Below are 15,098 nucleotides of genomic sequence, written 5' to 3'. Positions count from 1 at the left end.
GGTTCCCGGTACCTGGTAGAGGGCGGGAGTAGAGGGATCACCTGTCAAACCATTAGCGCTACCGCGAATTTCAAATTCTGCCGTGACGTCAGGAGACGACAGCTATATGTAACCACCGGGTAAGTATAAGTGAAACTTTATATTATTATAAAAATGTCATTTTTATAAATGAAATTACAGTAACTTTAATTTCATTTAAAAGTTAGCTTAATACTTTGGGAGCATGATTATGGTCATATTTAGTGTTCAAACTCTAGAAGCAAGAAGCAAGTACTTAATAGCCTTTTTAGAGACCGTGCCAAACTTAAATGGAACTTCCCTTGCGCGAGGGGGTCTGGAACCTAACCTCGCATAAGTTCAGGGTATTACTGTAGTTATTGCCTATATTTCCAGTTAAAGTCTACCAAGTGTAAAATTCCTATCTAGTGTTTTTAAATGACACTCGGATTCTTTGCCCCATCCCCAAAATTCAGACTACGTACATGTTTTTCTTATAAGTAACTTAGGTAATTACACAGCTATATTTTCCACTCACATGGCAGCTTAAATTTTAAAAATCGTGGTAGCTCTTTCATTGTTTTTGTGTAGGTGGCTACTCTGCCCACTATCAGAGAACAATAGGAACAACAAGGCAAAAGACTTCACTTCTTTTCTGCTGGCCTTCAATGTAACATCAAATGTTTGCAGCAGCTTTTGTAGGTTTATTTCATCTGTATTTCGGGTGTATCTTTCCAGGATATGGGGAAGTATTCATTTATTTGTGTAGCCTTAAGCTTATCAGTTTACCTTAGATGGTTTTATACCTGATTTAGTTATTTATCATGTTGGACTTAAGTTCCTCCAGCATAAGGTATTGTTGGAAGGCTCGTAAGACCAGGTTGACAAAACCCGCTATGATTCTTATACAATTTGTTCAAACTGTTTGGGCCAAATATATTCAAAAGAGCCTACATGTGATAAGTGCAAAGATTGGGACAGTAGGCAATGGAAAATGTTAAAATCCAACTTAGAGAAGCTTGATAGGAAGAGGAAGGCAGCCTCTTAGAGCCAAAAGTAGGGCTTGTAGTCTTGAACCTACACCTAGAACTTGTGTTGTAGATGATTTTGCTATTTCTTCTTCCCCCCAACATCGTACCGTCTACTCCCATGCTTACGTCTCCCATCCCATTGCCAGTCTTGAGTGCAGATTTGACGCTAAGTTGAGTTTAGTGGTGAATACGGTGGCTGAATTAGGGCGGACTTTGAAGTGAATATTATCGTGCCAGTGCAAGTGGAAGAGATGGCTTCCCATCCTCCTGGTTCTCCTAGATGAAGGTCCTTGTCACACACTCCTGAACCTGGGAGAAGACATACTGGAGGTCCAAGGGAGACCAATGGAGTTTGCCCATGGGTAGTCACCCCTTTCAGTCAAACCTATCGCACATGGCCAGGCTTTGACAGGCAGCTGGTGGAAAGGGGTGTCTGTTACTGAGCATCAGTTTGTCTTCAGACTCGGAGAATTCCAATCCTGGCAAGAGGCCTCTTTGGGGATTTCTGGGCAAATCTCATTTGTTAAAGAAACAAACGTCGTTAGCTCTTTGCTTCTTTCTTGTAAGAGATTTAATGGTCCACCTCACAGTCCTCAACTCTCTAGCAGTCCTTGGTGCAAACCTGAGTACCTTTCACCTGAGTGTTCTTTATTTGGGAAGAATCTTACCTACTGTTAAAGTTAGTTATATCTCCATACCTATTAGGCCAGTGTTTATTCAAACAAACACTCGATTGGCTGCCCGGATTACTGTCTACTTCACCTGTTCTCCACCAGGTGTGTTTCGAAGGTTTTAGCTCATCAGAGGTCTTGCCGCCATTGCATTAAGGTGATTGTTGGTATTCTATGAAGTTTCGTAGTTTTACACCTGTTTATGGTATTGTAATTTCATTTTCTTAGGAAATTTTCCACCGGAAGCAAAACCAGTAACATCAGGCTATGTAGGAATGATTTTGATGTAAGCAGGATGTTGGAATTTGAAGTAGATCAACATTTGCTATGTATCGGCTGCATGGGTACAGTGTGTGATCTTGACACTAAATGTAAAGGATGTAGGTGAATGTTTGTAAGACTTTATCCCTGAATATATCAGATATAGGAAAGAAGGAAAGCTGATAGACTGTGAAAGCAATTAGTTAGGTCAGGACTTAAACTTCTTGGTTATATCCTGCCTAGCATCCCTTCATCTGCAGCTATCCCTAGTCAGGCAAGGCATTTTGTTAATGCTAGTATTGAGTTTTCCTTTGTACCTCTGCCTTCTGCTTCCCATTCGGTTCAGGAAAACAAGGCATAGAGGAAGTTAGACATCCATGACATTAAACTTATTATAAGTCCAAATACAAGTTGAAATGAGTTTCGAACCGAGTTTGTTACGAGGAATGTTCCTAATCCCTCCATAGTGTCCGCTCTTTTTGCTTTCTTTTTCTTTGGCTATCGGCAAAACTCTTAATACTGCCTTGATTAATGTGTCTCTTTCAAATCTGCAATGTTTATAGTCTCTAAGGTTCTTTCCAAGCTAGATATTCTAGCTTCAGCGCTTTCTAATGATGTGTCATAAGGAAAAAGTTTTTTTCATAAATTCACCATAAATCGAAATATTGTACTAGAGACGTCCAATTTGTTGCAAAATGAAGGCAAATGATTGAATATTACTAGAATATAAGAGTTTTAGCACTTACAATTGCGTTTTTCTCGACCATTTCGGTAGAGTCAAAGTGACCGAAGGTTGAAATTTTGGCACTTATCGTTATTTATATGAAAATATTTCAAAACTGATGAAAGCTACAATCATGAGTATTTTTTTGTTGTATTCTACATGAAATTGCATATATTTTCATAAATAATACTACATGTATCGGATAATTTAAAATGGTGCAAAAATTATGTTAAAGTGACGAAATAATTTTTGAGGATGTGTCACCTGATACTTTTTAGTGGCGATAAGAAAGAAATTCGCGCTTGCGCGCCTGCGTAGCGATTGTAACAAAACAACGCCTTGATCCGTGAACTCCCAGCATCCCCCAAGGCGCGTGATTCAAAAAGTTTTCAGCTGGTAGGCCTATAAGTATTTTTCTGCGAATTTAAAAAAAAACTTTTTTGAGTCTATGTTTGATACGTCCAATCGGCATACGGGAGACATTTTGACTCTACGTTTAATACGTCCAATCGGTGTAAGAGGGTTAACAAAATCATGTCGTTGCTGTGATGCACAGCTAACTTCAGATAGAGGGATGGAGCATTTATATTTTTGAGGAATAATGAATGAATGATTGTTAGTTATGTCTCTCTCTCTCTCTCTCTCTCTCTCTGTCGTCTCTCTCTCTCTCTCTCTCTCTCTCTCTCTCTCTCACACACATACATTATGGATTCCTTTGATTATCCTTTTAACTAATATGTGAATAAAATTGATTTTGTTATCAACCTTTGCATACTGCAACCAATTCAGTTTCCTCAAAAGGTTCCCATCTCTCCTCCCTCCATCTCCCACCAGCCGGGCACCATTTTCACCAAACAGTTCGTAAATCGTATACAGAAAAAATAAAATTTCAAAAGTTTTACTTCATATAACGTACTTTTCATTACTTTGCACTCTTAATTTAACTTTTGAACACTTTAATAATAGAAAAAATGTGGAAAGGGGAAATTTTTGGGTTGGCTGGAATGAATTATCCTGAGATTTGTTTCATATTTTGAACAAATTGTACTTTGAACAGCCCTCTGGAACAAATTAAGTTCGGAGTCTGAGGTACTACTGTATTACTAAATTTCTGTTTTGATTGTCCTAGTCTTGCTCTACTAAGATTTATTGGTAACCCCTGTTAACATACCACAGGTTTACTTTTTTCAGCCTAATAATGTCCATTAAAGTCAGGGTTGTTTGAGAAGAGCAAAAATACCAGTAATATTGCCTATTCAACATAGTTACTGCTTGTCTTCCACCATAATCCTCCTTTTTATGATAACTTTATCTACTATAGTAACTAAAAAATGTGCACTTCATTCAGTGGTCGCATACAGGTATTTTGATAAATTTCTAGCAGGCAGAACCTTCCTCTTAGGTTAGGATGGACTGATGTAAAGATTAAACTTGGGCTCCAGGATTTATAGTAAGTTTTTGAGACTTTTTTGGAAAATAGATTGCATTTCGATGTCAGGAAGTGCATTAAGTATTTTTGTCCGCTTATCAGCAGAAAGTATAGGTTTGTATTTATTACAAATTAATAATTATTTAAGGTGATGTTCTTTCTGCCAGGTGGACTATTTGTGCTCGAGTTACTAACAAGTCAGGAATTAGAACATGGTCTAACTCAAGAGGTGAAGGCAAACTCTTCAGTATGGATCTTCTTGATGAATCTGGAGAAATAAGAGCCACTGCTTTCAATGAACAGTTGGACAAGTTTTATGATATGATAGAGGTAAGCAAAAGATTTATTAGTTGGTTTTAAGAATTTTGAGAATAATCACAAGACTGAGAATAACCAGGATTGTAAAACATATAAAAAATGAAACGTCTTCAGAAACTTATCGCAATCTTGTAGATGTGTAAGTTCTGTGCCTTTTTATTTTCTGGCGAATATATTAACACTTGGGTTCCTATGTTCATTAAATAATTACGGAAATCAATTTTGATAGTGAGATTGCATGAAATTCATATGCTGTCTGTGGTATTTGAACTAATTGCATTTTTCAATCTATTTATTCCCACAGTTTTACATTTTGCTAAAGGCACCTTAATTGACGTTTGTTCCTTCACGATATGCAAACCCTTGGTCCTCTCTTTACATTAGGAAGTACTTATGGCGAAAGCTGAAAAACGGAGACTGTTAAATAAGATGGGTAATTAATTTAACTACCTTTCTGTTGGTGGGAGCCCCATTCTGCCCGACGTAAGCACTCCAATTTGCTTTTGATCGTTGTCTAATGTGAACGTGTGTACTCTGCTCTTTGACCAAAAGTTGCTAGCAGTTTTTTCCTGGTGAGATCTTTTCTGTTTTTGTGTGCTAGAATATTTGTGTTTTTGCTTTCAACATGCACACCCACAAATCTAATAAGCCTTCATGTAAGACTGCTACTCCCTCTCACCCTATGCACCTTCTGTAGGGGACGTGGTTGTAATCCTGAACTTCCTTATGACGAGTGTCATTTCTGGTTGCCTGTGTAGTGGGTGAAGTTTGCAGGGGGGGTAACCATAACAGAGGAAGGGCGCTAAGGCATTCCCTTTGTAACCGACCCTTCATCTTCATCTCTCTCTCCCAGCAAGTTTCCCCTTCTAGCTCTCTTTCTTCGAGAGAATCCTCATCTTTGTTTGATTCGCCAGACAAGGGGGAGGCGGGTTATCCGAGCGTCCTCTGCTTGGGGGCCTCATGTCATGCCATAGGGGAAGAACCTCCATCGGAGCGACAGGAGTCTCCCTCCATTAGCACCAACTCATGATTCTTCAGACCTGGTGGAGGGGCACCTTATTACACCTTGGTAACACATATTGGAGACCCTGACTACCAACATTGTGACTGCCTCGGCTTTTGCAAAGGTACTGACTATGGTATTTTGTCACCACCCGATGCTACTACTCCCTTTGTGGAGTAGTAGCATCAGGTGTTGTCTCTACTGCTGCCATTACCGCCGTAGTAGTGGAGTCCCATTCTTTTCCTGCTGTTGCTGCTGCGCCTGTTGCCTGAGCTGCTTCTGCTACTCCTTTTGCCCACAGTTATTCCTGTAATACCTGCTGCTTTTGCTGTTCCTGCCTGGATGGAAGGCCTGACCACCATCCTGAAGAAGGTGATGAAGAGGACATCCCACAAGGTGTCATCATCGTCGTTGTCTTCTGCCTTTTTCCCCTCTTCCAAGGCTTCTCGTTGAGGAAGAAAAAGCTTGCCTCTCCTTGCAGGGGAAGCAGAGGGTTCTCTTTAGCTCTGGCACTTCGGGAGCCAAGGGCGCATGAACTTGGTCCACACCCTCGGCACCAGATCTAAGAAGTCAGCTTCGAAGACTGGTGCTGTGTCGGGTGCCAAGTCTGACAAAGACACTCCGAATTTGAAGATTCTACTGAGCCTGAAACATCCCGAACCGGTGGCAAAAAGACAACTCTTCATACCAGTGAGAGCATGAGGCATGAGAAAGCTGGGACGCAGGTGTCTTGGTCTCCAACTGAACACCTGGAGAAGCAAAGAGGAGGTCCCCTACTCAGACTTTTTTGGTAGTCTTCGGCAACAAGGAACACTGGGCATATTGTTAGGAGAGTGCAAATTCTCACCAGCTAGCCGCTCGCTCAACTCCACCCAGCCCTCCATCATGTTTGCACAATCAGTCGGCTTGGCTTAACCAGGTTGAGTTGAGTACTACTCAGCCTGGCTCGTGTAAACCTATCTAGTCTCCTCGGGACAATGCTTTGCTGAGGCAAAAGCATTCTCCTAGACCCATATCGCCATTTTCACTGTGGGTTGGTGGTGACTGCATACGGCTCACCTCTTGTTGGTTCTGCTGCAGGACAGGTGGGAGCCCGATCTTCATCATATGTCCCCTCAACCTCCTGAGGTTTTACCAGGTTGCATGAGTCGGACAGGAGGCCCACATTCCTGGCTTGGTTCTTGGCCCAGTCTGGTTGTACACTCGTATGGGGCAGGAAGAATCACATGTCTGGTGAGGTTCTCCCTCCTGAAGGGAGAGTAGATTGGGAGGATCACACTCTGGAAGGACTCGAGGGTCCTTTCCCCCAGGATGCAAACTCCCCATTGAGTCTCTGCCACCCCTCACCATCATCCCGGTCCATCTCCTGACTTTCGTTCCTGGTTCACTGAAGGATCATACTCAAGAAGTGCAAGCCATGCTGAAGAAGGGCGCTGTGGAAGTTGTGTTGGATCGGTCCCCAGTTTTTTTACAACTGTCTCATAGAGAAAGTTGGGGGAGGGAGGAGGATGGAGACTTCTCTCCCTTGAACCGATTTGTTCGCCAGACTTAAGGGTATTGGCGGCCTGTAATTTTGGTGATAGCTCAAATTTGTGAAAATGAGTTATCGTCATATTTCCATAAATCTGGGTCCGGGCCATTGCCACCCGTAAGATAATATCGATATGAAGCGTTTTAAATGGTTTAAAGGCCACACCCAAGTAGAGAATTAAAGGTCTGGTTAGGGGTGGTTTTACTATTTCTGTTTGCATTCATTCTTCAAGTATTTTATTTCTTTTCTTTGCATTTTGTTTCATATGCCATACAATATGTTTTCCTGATAGAGACAGCAACTCTTTCCATGACTGAGTAATGCGAGCCAGTTGTCCTGAGAGAGAATTTTTATATTTGTTTTATGTAATCATGTATTTATTTTCAATCGATTGCAACACTTCCTCGGATTTTTGGACATCAATTGTGTATTATATATAGGCAGTCCCCGGGTTACGACGGGGGTTCTGTTCTTAAGACGCGTCGTAACCCGAAAATCGTCTTAAGCCGGAACGACGTTCTTGAAAACATGTCCACAGGGAAAATTTCACTAATTTCCAATTTTTCTTAGGGCCGTATCTCTAAAATTATTACTAATTTACTTTTTTCATGTGAAACACTGTGTGTTCACAAATTACTGTATATTTTCATTAAATGCAGAGAGAGAGAGAGAGATTACATAAAACCATTAAATTTGTTGACCATTGTATGGCATTGTTAAGCTCGAGTGTCACTGAAGTTATGAGGTAGGGAAATTGATACAGAAAAAGACAAAGGGAAGAATTTTCTTTTGAAATTAGTTATCGTATTATTATTATTATTATTATTATTATTTGAAAATATAATAAACACGTGCATCTACCATAAAAATTCTGTCATCTCTGTAGAAAGAGGAATTATCCTTACAAGTGAAATGGAAAGGTCATTTTCATCTCTTTAAAATGCGACCATTATGAATTTTGTAATTAAAGTATTATTATATTACTATTATTATTATTATTATTATTATTATTATTATTATTATTATTAAATAACCGAAATTATCAATAAACATTTTATATACTAGTACCATAAAAATTCTTTCATCTCGTTAAAAGAGAGAGAGAGAGAGTGTTTATCTCTCTGTTCTCTCAAAAAATACCTATAACGCTTCCAGCGAAAGAAGGGAGTTACCACTATGACACATTATTATCTTGTGTGGCAAAAATAAAAGAGAGAGAGAGAGAGTTAACCTTAATTACTTAAAAGTGACATGAATAGATTAGTACGTATTGTATTTCTTTAAAATACTATCACATATGAATTTTGTAATTACAGTTATTATTATTATTATTATTATTTGAAAGTATTAAAAACAAATAGTACAAGTACATAAAAAATCTTGAGTCTCGTAAATGAGAGAGAGAGAGAGAGAGAGAGAGAGAGAGATAGAGAGAGAAGAGAGAGAGAGAGAGAGGGGGGTGGGGGGGGGATTTCATGAGCACTTCCCCCTCCTGGCTGTCACAGAACTTGATATATCTGACAGTTTTAGTACCTGGATCTCGAGAAAAAAAGGTTGGACTGGAAGAAGACTGGGATTTCCTTCATTCTTCCATAATTTTTTTTTTAAATATAAGCTAAAATCTTACTAATTCACTATGGTATTTTCTTTAATGAATTGATATTATTGCTGTATAAATTAATATTAATATTTGAAAATAGTAAATCATATTTATCATACAAAAAAACATACATCTTTGTAGTAGAGAGAGAGAGAGAGAGAGAGAGAGAGAGAGAGAGAGAGAGAGAGAGAGAGAGAGAGAGAGAGACAATTCTTATTTTTATTATGTTATATCATTTCAACTTATTAAACTTACTAATACAGTATTAATCAAAATTAATATTTGAAAATTAGTAATCATTTTTGTATTTATAAAAATGTATTTAGTCATGAAAATAAACATCAAAATACACTAATTAGTGATTATTTTCGTCGGAAAATACAAAGAGAGAGAGAGAGAGACTATGGTTTTTATATCCAAGTCTAAGTAGAGTATATAAATGGATTCTTTAGGTGAAATAATGTTTTGTTCATGACACTTACCTGCCAGATATATATATAGCTGTATTCTCTGACGACCGACAGAATTTCAAACTCCCGGCAAACGCAGTGGTCAGCTAGGTGGTTAGTACCCATTCCCGCCGCTTGGGAGGCGGATAACCGGGAACCATTCCCATTTTCTATTCAGATTTTCTTCTGTCGCCGGTCAGTAAACATCTGTTTACAGACCTCCGCTTAGGTTTTCGAAAACTTCATTTGTCACTTGAGTATTTGGATTGTCTTTTGGTTTCGGACTTGGCTTAGTGATTTGGCATACGCTATTGTGGTTTGGATTTTGATTTTGGCTTTGATTTTTCTTAGAATTGAGATGTCTGGATCTAGTTTATTACTAGTTTCAGAGTGTGTGGTGTAGAAGAATGTAAGGTGAGGCTACCAAAAGCCTCGGTAGATCCTCACACATTGTGTGTGAATTGTAGAGGGCATGTTTGCTTGTTGGATGATAGGTGCAAAGAATGTGAAGTGTTAACTGATGTCGAATGGAAGGCGTATGAATCTTACATTCGTAGACTTGAGCGTGACAGAATTAGGAGGTCTTCCTCCAGGAGTGCTTCTGTTAAAAGTCAAAGTAAAGTTGCTCAATCTAACATAAATGTAGAACATGTTACGCATACAACCCTATAATTTCTCCTTCAGATAAGGAAGTGATTGTTACCGAAGGGAATGCCCTTTCTACCATTTTAGAATCGATTCGGAACCTTGAATCGAAAATGAGAGTGCTACAATCTAATGTGCAAAAGTGTAGTGATAATGTTAGTGCCCCTAGTGAAGTGGAAGGGGGCGTCAGATTGGTCCTATAATGCCTCCAGGTTGAGACCTCTGTCGGACTCCCAGAACACAGGGAATGGACATGTCGAAGGCCAAAGGAGGGTTACGGGAATTAAACACCGGTCTGGCGTCCCTTCGGCAGATCCTGAAGACGCATCCCAGGCTGCCAAAGATCGCGCGCAAGCTCGAACCTTGAAGGAATGCTTCTCTTCCTCCGAGACGTCCTCACCTCACTGTGGGTGGGAATTTCGGAAGACCTCTCCGACTGAGAGTGGTAAGGAAGACGTAAGGTGTCGCACAAGCGGCCATCGTCTTTCTCGCCCTCTTAGGAAAGGTCTTACGGAAGAGTATGCAGCCTCTCCAAGTGAGAGTGGTAAGGAAGACGTAAGACGTCGCACTGGCGGCCATCGTCTTTCTCGCCCTCTTAGGAAAGGTCTTACTGAAGAGTACGCAGCCTCTCCAAGTGAGAGTGGTAAGGAAGACGTAAGACGTCGCACTGGCGGCCATCGTCTTTCTCGCCCTCCTAGGAAAGGTATGATGGAAAGAGGACGCTTCATCGGGAGATCGAGAGCGGTCCCAGCCTCGATTTACGCTTCGGTTTCTCCGGAAGACTTCGAAGACAGTATCCCGCACAAGAGATTTAGGACGCTTTCTGAGCGTCCTGATTCGAGTCCGGAGAGAAGGAAGAAGGAAAAGTCCCCTCGCCCATCTTCTTCTCAAAAAGGTTCATTCCATCATATGGTTCTTCACCATCAAAAAAGACTCCGAAGCGATTCGTCAACAGTTGGAATACGTTTTTCGCCAAGAAAGAAGAAAGATCACGTAGTTGTAAAAAAGATCTTTGGCTACCCGTCAAGAAATCTAGACGTTCTCCTGCGGCTTCTCTTCGTTCTTCGTCTTCGTCTGATCCGTCGGGCCTTATAGGACCCTCATCGCACCTCAATTACAGGACGCGCAAGCAGTCCTGCTGAGAGAGTCTCTAGAAGTATTGGCGGTAAAGAAAAAGACAATAGGTGCCGCACAGGCGGCCGCCGTCGTCTTTTCCCAGAGTCGAAGAACGTTCAGAAGGATCGCTCAGAAATAGAATTGGGAGGAATTGATCTTGGCTTACAGGAAGAGAATATTCAAAAAAACAAAGAAACGCTTTGCTAACCAGGACGCTCGTAAGGACGCTTCTCGGACGCTCTGGGTAGGAAACGTCGGCTGGAGAGACGTCAGACGCACGATATTAGTTCAGAAGAAGGATATGAAGATGAATATGGGACGTTTTTTGAGGACGCGAGGTGTAGCGCTAGTAAGGACGCTCGTCGTCCTTCATATCAGTACGCGTTCCAGGACGCTTTCCAGGACGCAAATGAGGATGCTTTCCAGGACGCTTTTGAGGGCGCTAGGCGTCCGATGCATAAAGTCACCCAGAGAAGAAAAGAACAAGCCGCTAGTCAGAAGGTTAAGCGCCATATGCTTCAAGGTAGTAGGAACTACAATATCAGTGCTCGTCAAGAGAAATCGTATGACGTTAGTTTGGAAAATTCGGAGAGAAAGTCAAGGTTAGGAGAACATAGCAGACTCTCCTCTTCAAAATTGATTTCAAACACAAGACCTACGGTTCGAAAGGGAGGTGAAACTTTGGTTTCTTCTCGTTCAATTCAGAATAAGGCTATGTCTCCATTAGAAAATAAATCGTCAAGCGAGGCTGTTTCGGAAGAGGAGGAGGATCCTACAACCTCATCCTCTGTGGATTATAAGACTTTTGACTCGTCTTTTAAAAGATTTGTTTCCCGAGAAGTTCCGAGCTCCAGTTCCTCTCTCTCCACCTTCGCAACTAACCTCTTCGAAGGCAAGGAAGACTCCAAATTTTGTCAAAATGGCCACCTCGCTCTCGACTAAAAGGGCTTTAAAAGAATCCATGATTGGATGGAATCCAAAAAGACAAAGGGCAAGACTTCTTTTGCACTTCCCCCCACAAGGCTTAGTGGAAGATCGGGGAAGTGGTACGAGACAGAAGAGGAAGCAGGTTTGAGAATCCCCGCTTCCGCACAAGGGGATTTCGCCAACTTAGTGGAAGCTCCTAGAAGATCTTACCTGGCATCAGCGAAAGTTTCTGTGGACAATGTCGGAGATAGATCACCATCTCAAAGGCCTTTATAAAACTTTGGAAGTTTTTAACTTTCTAGATTGGTGTTTGGGCGTCTTGGATGTTCAGTCTAGAAGCCCAGATTCCATCTCATTGGAGGACTTAGCGAGTATTTTTGTCATGCATGGACAGAGCAGTAAGAGATGGCTCCGATGAACTGGCATCACATTTTGCGTCGGGAGTCCTGAAGAAACGCGCACTCTTCTGTAGCTTCACAGCTAAGTCAGTGTCGCCAGCGCAAAAAGCAGAATTGTTGTTCGCTCCCTTTTCTGCTCATCTTTTTCCACAATCGATGGTAAAGGATTTATCAGTAAATCTCCAAGAACGAGCGACGCAGGACTTATTGTCTCGGTCTTCGAAACGTCCTGCTGATCAGATGTCATCAAGAACCACGCAAGCTTCTAGGAAGAATTATAAGCCCTTTCGTGGAAGAGCCTCTTCAAGAGCTGCTGCTCGAGGGAGGAGTTTCCCTAGGGGCAGAGCCCCCCTCAAAAACCAGGGAAAGAAATGACTTTTCGGCCCTCCAGACACCAGTCGGGGCGAGACTCGCTCTCTTCGCCGAAGCGTGGAGGATAAGAGGGGCGAACTCTTGGTCACTCGAAGTGATCGAGAAAGGTTACAAAATCCCGTTTCTATCGAAACCACCATTAGCATAGAACCAATAGACCTTTCGCCCTCTTATCAGGATTCAAAGCAACAGATCTTATTAGACCTTTTGGATCAGAGTTGTTGGAAAAGAGAGCAGTACAAAGAGTCGTGTCACGGAACTCTCCAGGCTTCTACAACAGGCTTTTCCTTGTTCCGAAGCACTCGGGAGGATGGAGACCTGTCCTAGACGTAAGCAGGCGTGAATCTTTTTGTAAGGAAAATAAAATTCAAGATGGAAACTGCACAGTCTGTTTTAGCGTCCCTGAGACCAGGAGATTGGATGGTGTCCTTGGATCTCCAAGATGCCTATTTCCATGTTCCGATACATCCTCGGTCCAGGAAGTTCCTCAGATTCATTCTGAAAGGACAGGTCTTCCAATTCAGAGCTCTCTGTTTCGGGCTGAGTACAGCCCCTATGATATTCACGCTTCTGATGCGAAATGTAGCAAGATGGCTCCATCTCTCAAAGATAAGAGTCTCACTCTATTTAGACGATTGGCTGATCTGGTCCACGTCAAAGGAACAGTGTCTGGAGGACCTACATACGACATTACAGCTGACGAAGGACCTGGGCCTTCTGGTCAACTTCGAGAAGTCCCATCTGATTCCCACACAGTCCATCGTGTATCTGGGATTCAGATGGATTCAAGTGGCTTTTCAAGCATTTCCATCCATAGAATGTCAGCTAAAATGCTTAGAGAAAGTATCGGTCTTCTTAGAGAAGGAAATATGCTCGGCGAGGGAATGGATGAGTCTGCTGGGGACCATTTCCTCGCTGGAGAAATTTGTTTCTCTGGGAAGGCTGCACCTCAGACAGCTTCAGTTTTTCCTAGCAGACAACTGGAAGAACAAGAAAGACCTAGACGAGATTTTGAGAATCCCTCAATCGATCAAAGAGCATTGAAGTGGTGGTCCGATCCCGTCAAGCTATCGGAAGGGATGTCCCTCAAAGTTCTGAGCCCAGACCTAGTGTTGTTCTCAGACGCGTCCATGACGGGCTGGGGAGCAACACTGGGGGAGGAAGAAGTGTCAGGCCTCTGGAGAGGGGAACAGAGGTCCTGGCACATAAACCTCAAGGAGCTAGAGGCGATTCGTTTGGCACTTCAATGCTTCGAGTCAAGGATTGTGGGACGAATTGTACAAATCAACTCGGACAACACCACGGCGCTCGCATATCTCAAAAAACAGGGAGGAACTCTATCTCGCTCCCTGTTCAGGATAACGAGGGAAAAAATCTTACTTTGGGCGAAGCTGAGAAATGTAACGATTCTAACGAGGTTCGTTTCAGGACAGCAGAACGTTCGTGCGGATCTCCTCAGCCGTCAACATCAAATGCTTCCAAACGAATGGACTCTCCATCCAGAGATCTGCAAGGAGTTGTGGAAACTTTTGGGGACGCCACTGGTAGACCTCTTCGCGACAGCAAAAACGAAGAGGCTTCCTATTTACTGCTCTCTGGTTCTAGACCCAGGAGCAATAGCAATAGACGCCATGCTTTGGAATTGGAAGGGGATGGATCTCTACGCCTTTCCTCCATTCAAACTCCTGGGAGAGGTAATAAGGAAGTTTGCATGCGTCGGAAGGAGCAAGAATGACGTTGATCGCCCCCTTTTGGCCTGCAAGCGACTGGTTCACAGAGGCCATGTCATTTCTGGTAGATTTCCCAAGGACGCTTCCAGAAAAAATCGATCTACTCAGACAGCCCCACTTCGAGAGGTATCACGGAAACCTCTCCGCTCTGAGTCTGACTGCATTCAGACTATCCAAAAGTTGGCCAGAGCGAGAGGTTTTTCAAGATCGGTGGCAAGAGCTATTGCCAGCGCTAGAAGAACATCTTCCCAAGCTGTCTACCAATCGAAGTGGGCTGTCTTCAGAAGCTGGTGTAGAAGGCAAAATATTTCCTCCTCCACGACCTCTGTGAGCCAGATTGCTGATTTTCTCTTACATCTTAGAGATATAGACAAACTTTCAGTGTCAACGATTAAAGGCTACAAAAGTATGCTGTCACGGTCTTTCGACACAGAGGCTTGGATTTATCAAATGATAAAGATCTTCACGATCTATTGAGGTCCTTTTGAAACATCAAAACCTCCACGAGACAAGATTCCCTCATGGAATTTAGATGTTGTCTTAAAGTTTTTAATGTCAGCCCCATTTGAGCCTATGCACGCTGCCTCTTTGAAAGATGTAACTAGGAAAGCTATTTTCCTAACCGCTTTGGCAACAGTTAAGAGGGTTAGCAAAATCCAAGCTATGAGTAAACATGTGGGTTTCAGAGAGCACAATGCAGTGTGTTCGCTGAGCCCCTCGTTCTTAGCGAAGAACAAAAACCCATCCAACCCCTGGCCTAAAAGCTTTGATATCAAGGGGTTATCAGAGTTCGTCGGACGAGAGCCGGAGAGAGTTTTGTGCCCTGTCAGAGCTCTCAAATTTTATCTGGAAAAGACCAAACAATGTAGAGGCCCGTCAGACAACCTGTGGTGTTC

The 15,098-nt window shown here is 42.2% G+C and overlaps 1 protein-coding gene across 1 annotated transcript in view; it reads left to right on the top strand.

Moving 5' to 3' along the window:
• The window catches only part of LOC135196528 (replication protein A 70 kDa DNA-binding subunit-like), a 251,981-nt gene that overhangs the window by 162,284 nt on the left and 74,599 nt on the right, over positions 1–15,098 (top strand). Inside the window, 1 exon segment of the mRNA XM_064223376.1 lies at positions 4,281–4,443. Within this exon segment, the coding sequence (XP_064079446.1) occupies positions 4,281–4,443 (163 nt within the window).

Source organism: Macrobrachium nipponense, chromosome 18 (genome assembly GCF_015104395.2).
Source record: "Macrobrachium nipponense isolate FS-2020 chromosome 18, ASM1510439v2, whole genome shotgun sequence".
In the NCBI taxonomy this organism is placed as follows: domain Eukaryota; kingdom Metazoa; phylum Arthropoda; class Malacostraca; order Decapoda; family Palaemonidae; genus Macrobrachium; species Macrobrachium nipponense.
This window is presented reverse-complemented; position numbering and strand designations above follow the sequence as displayed.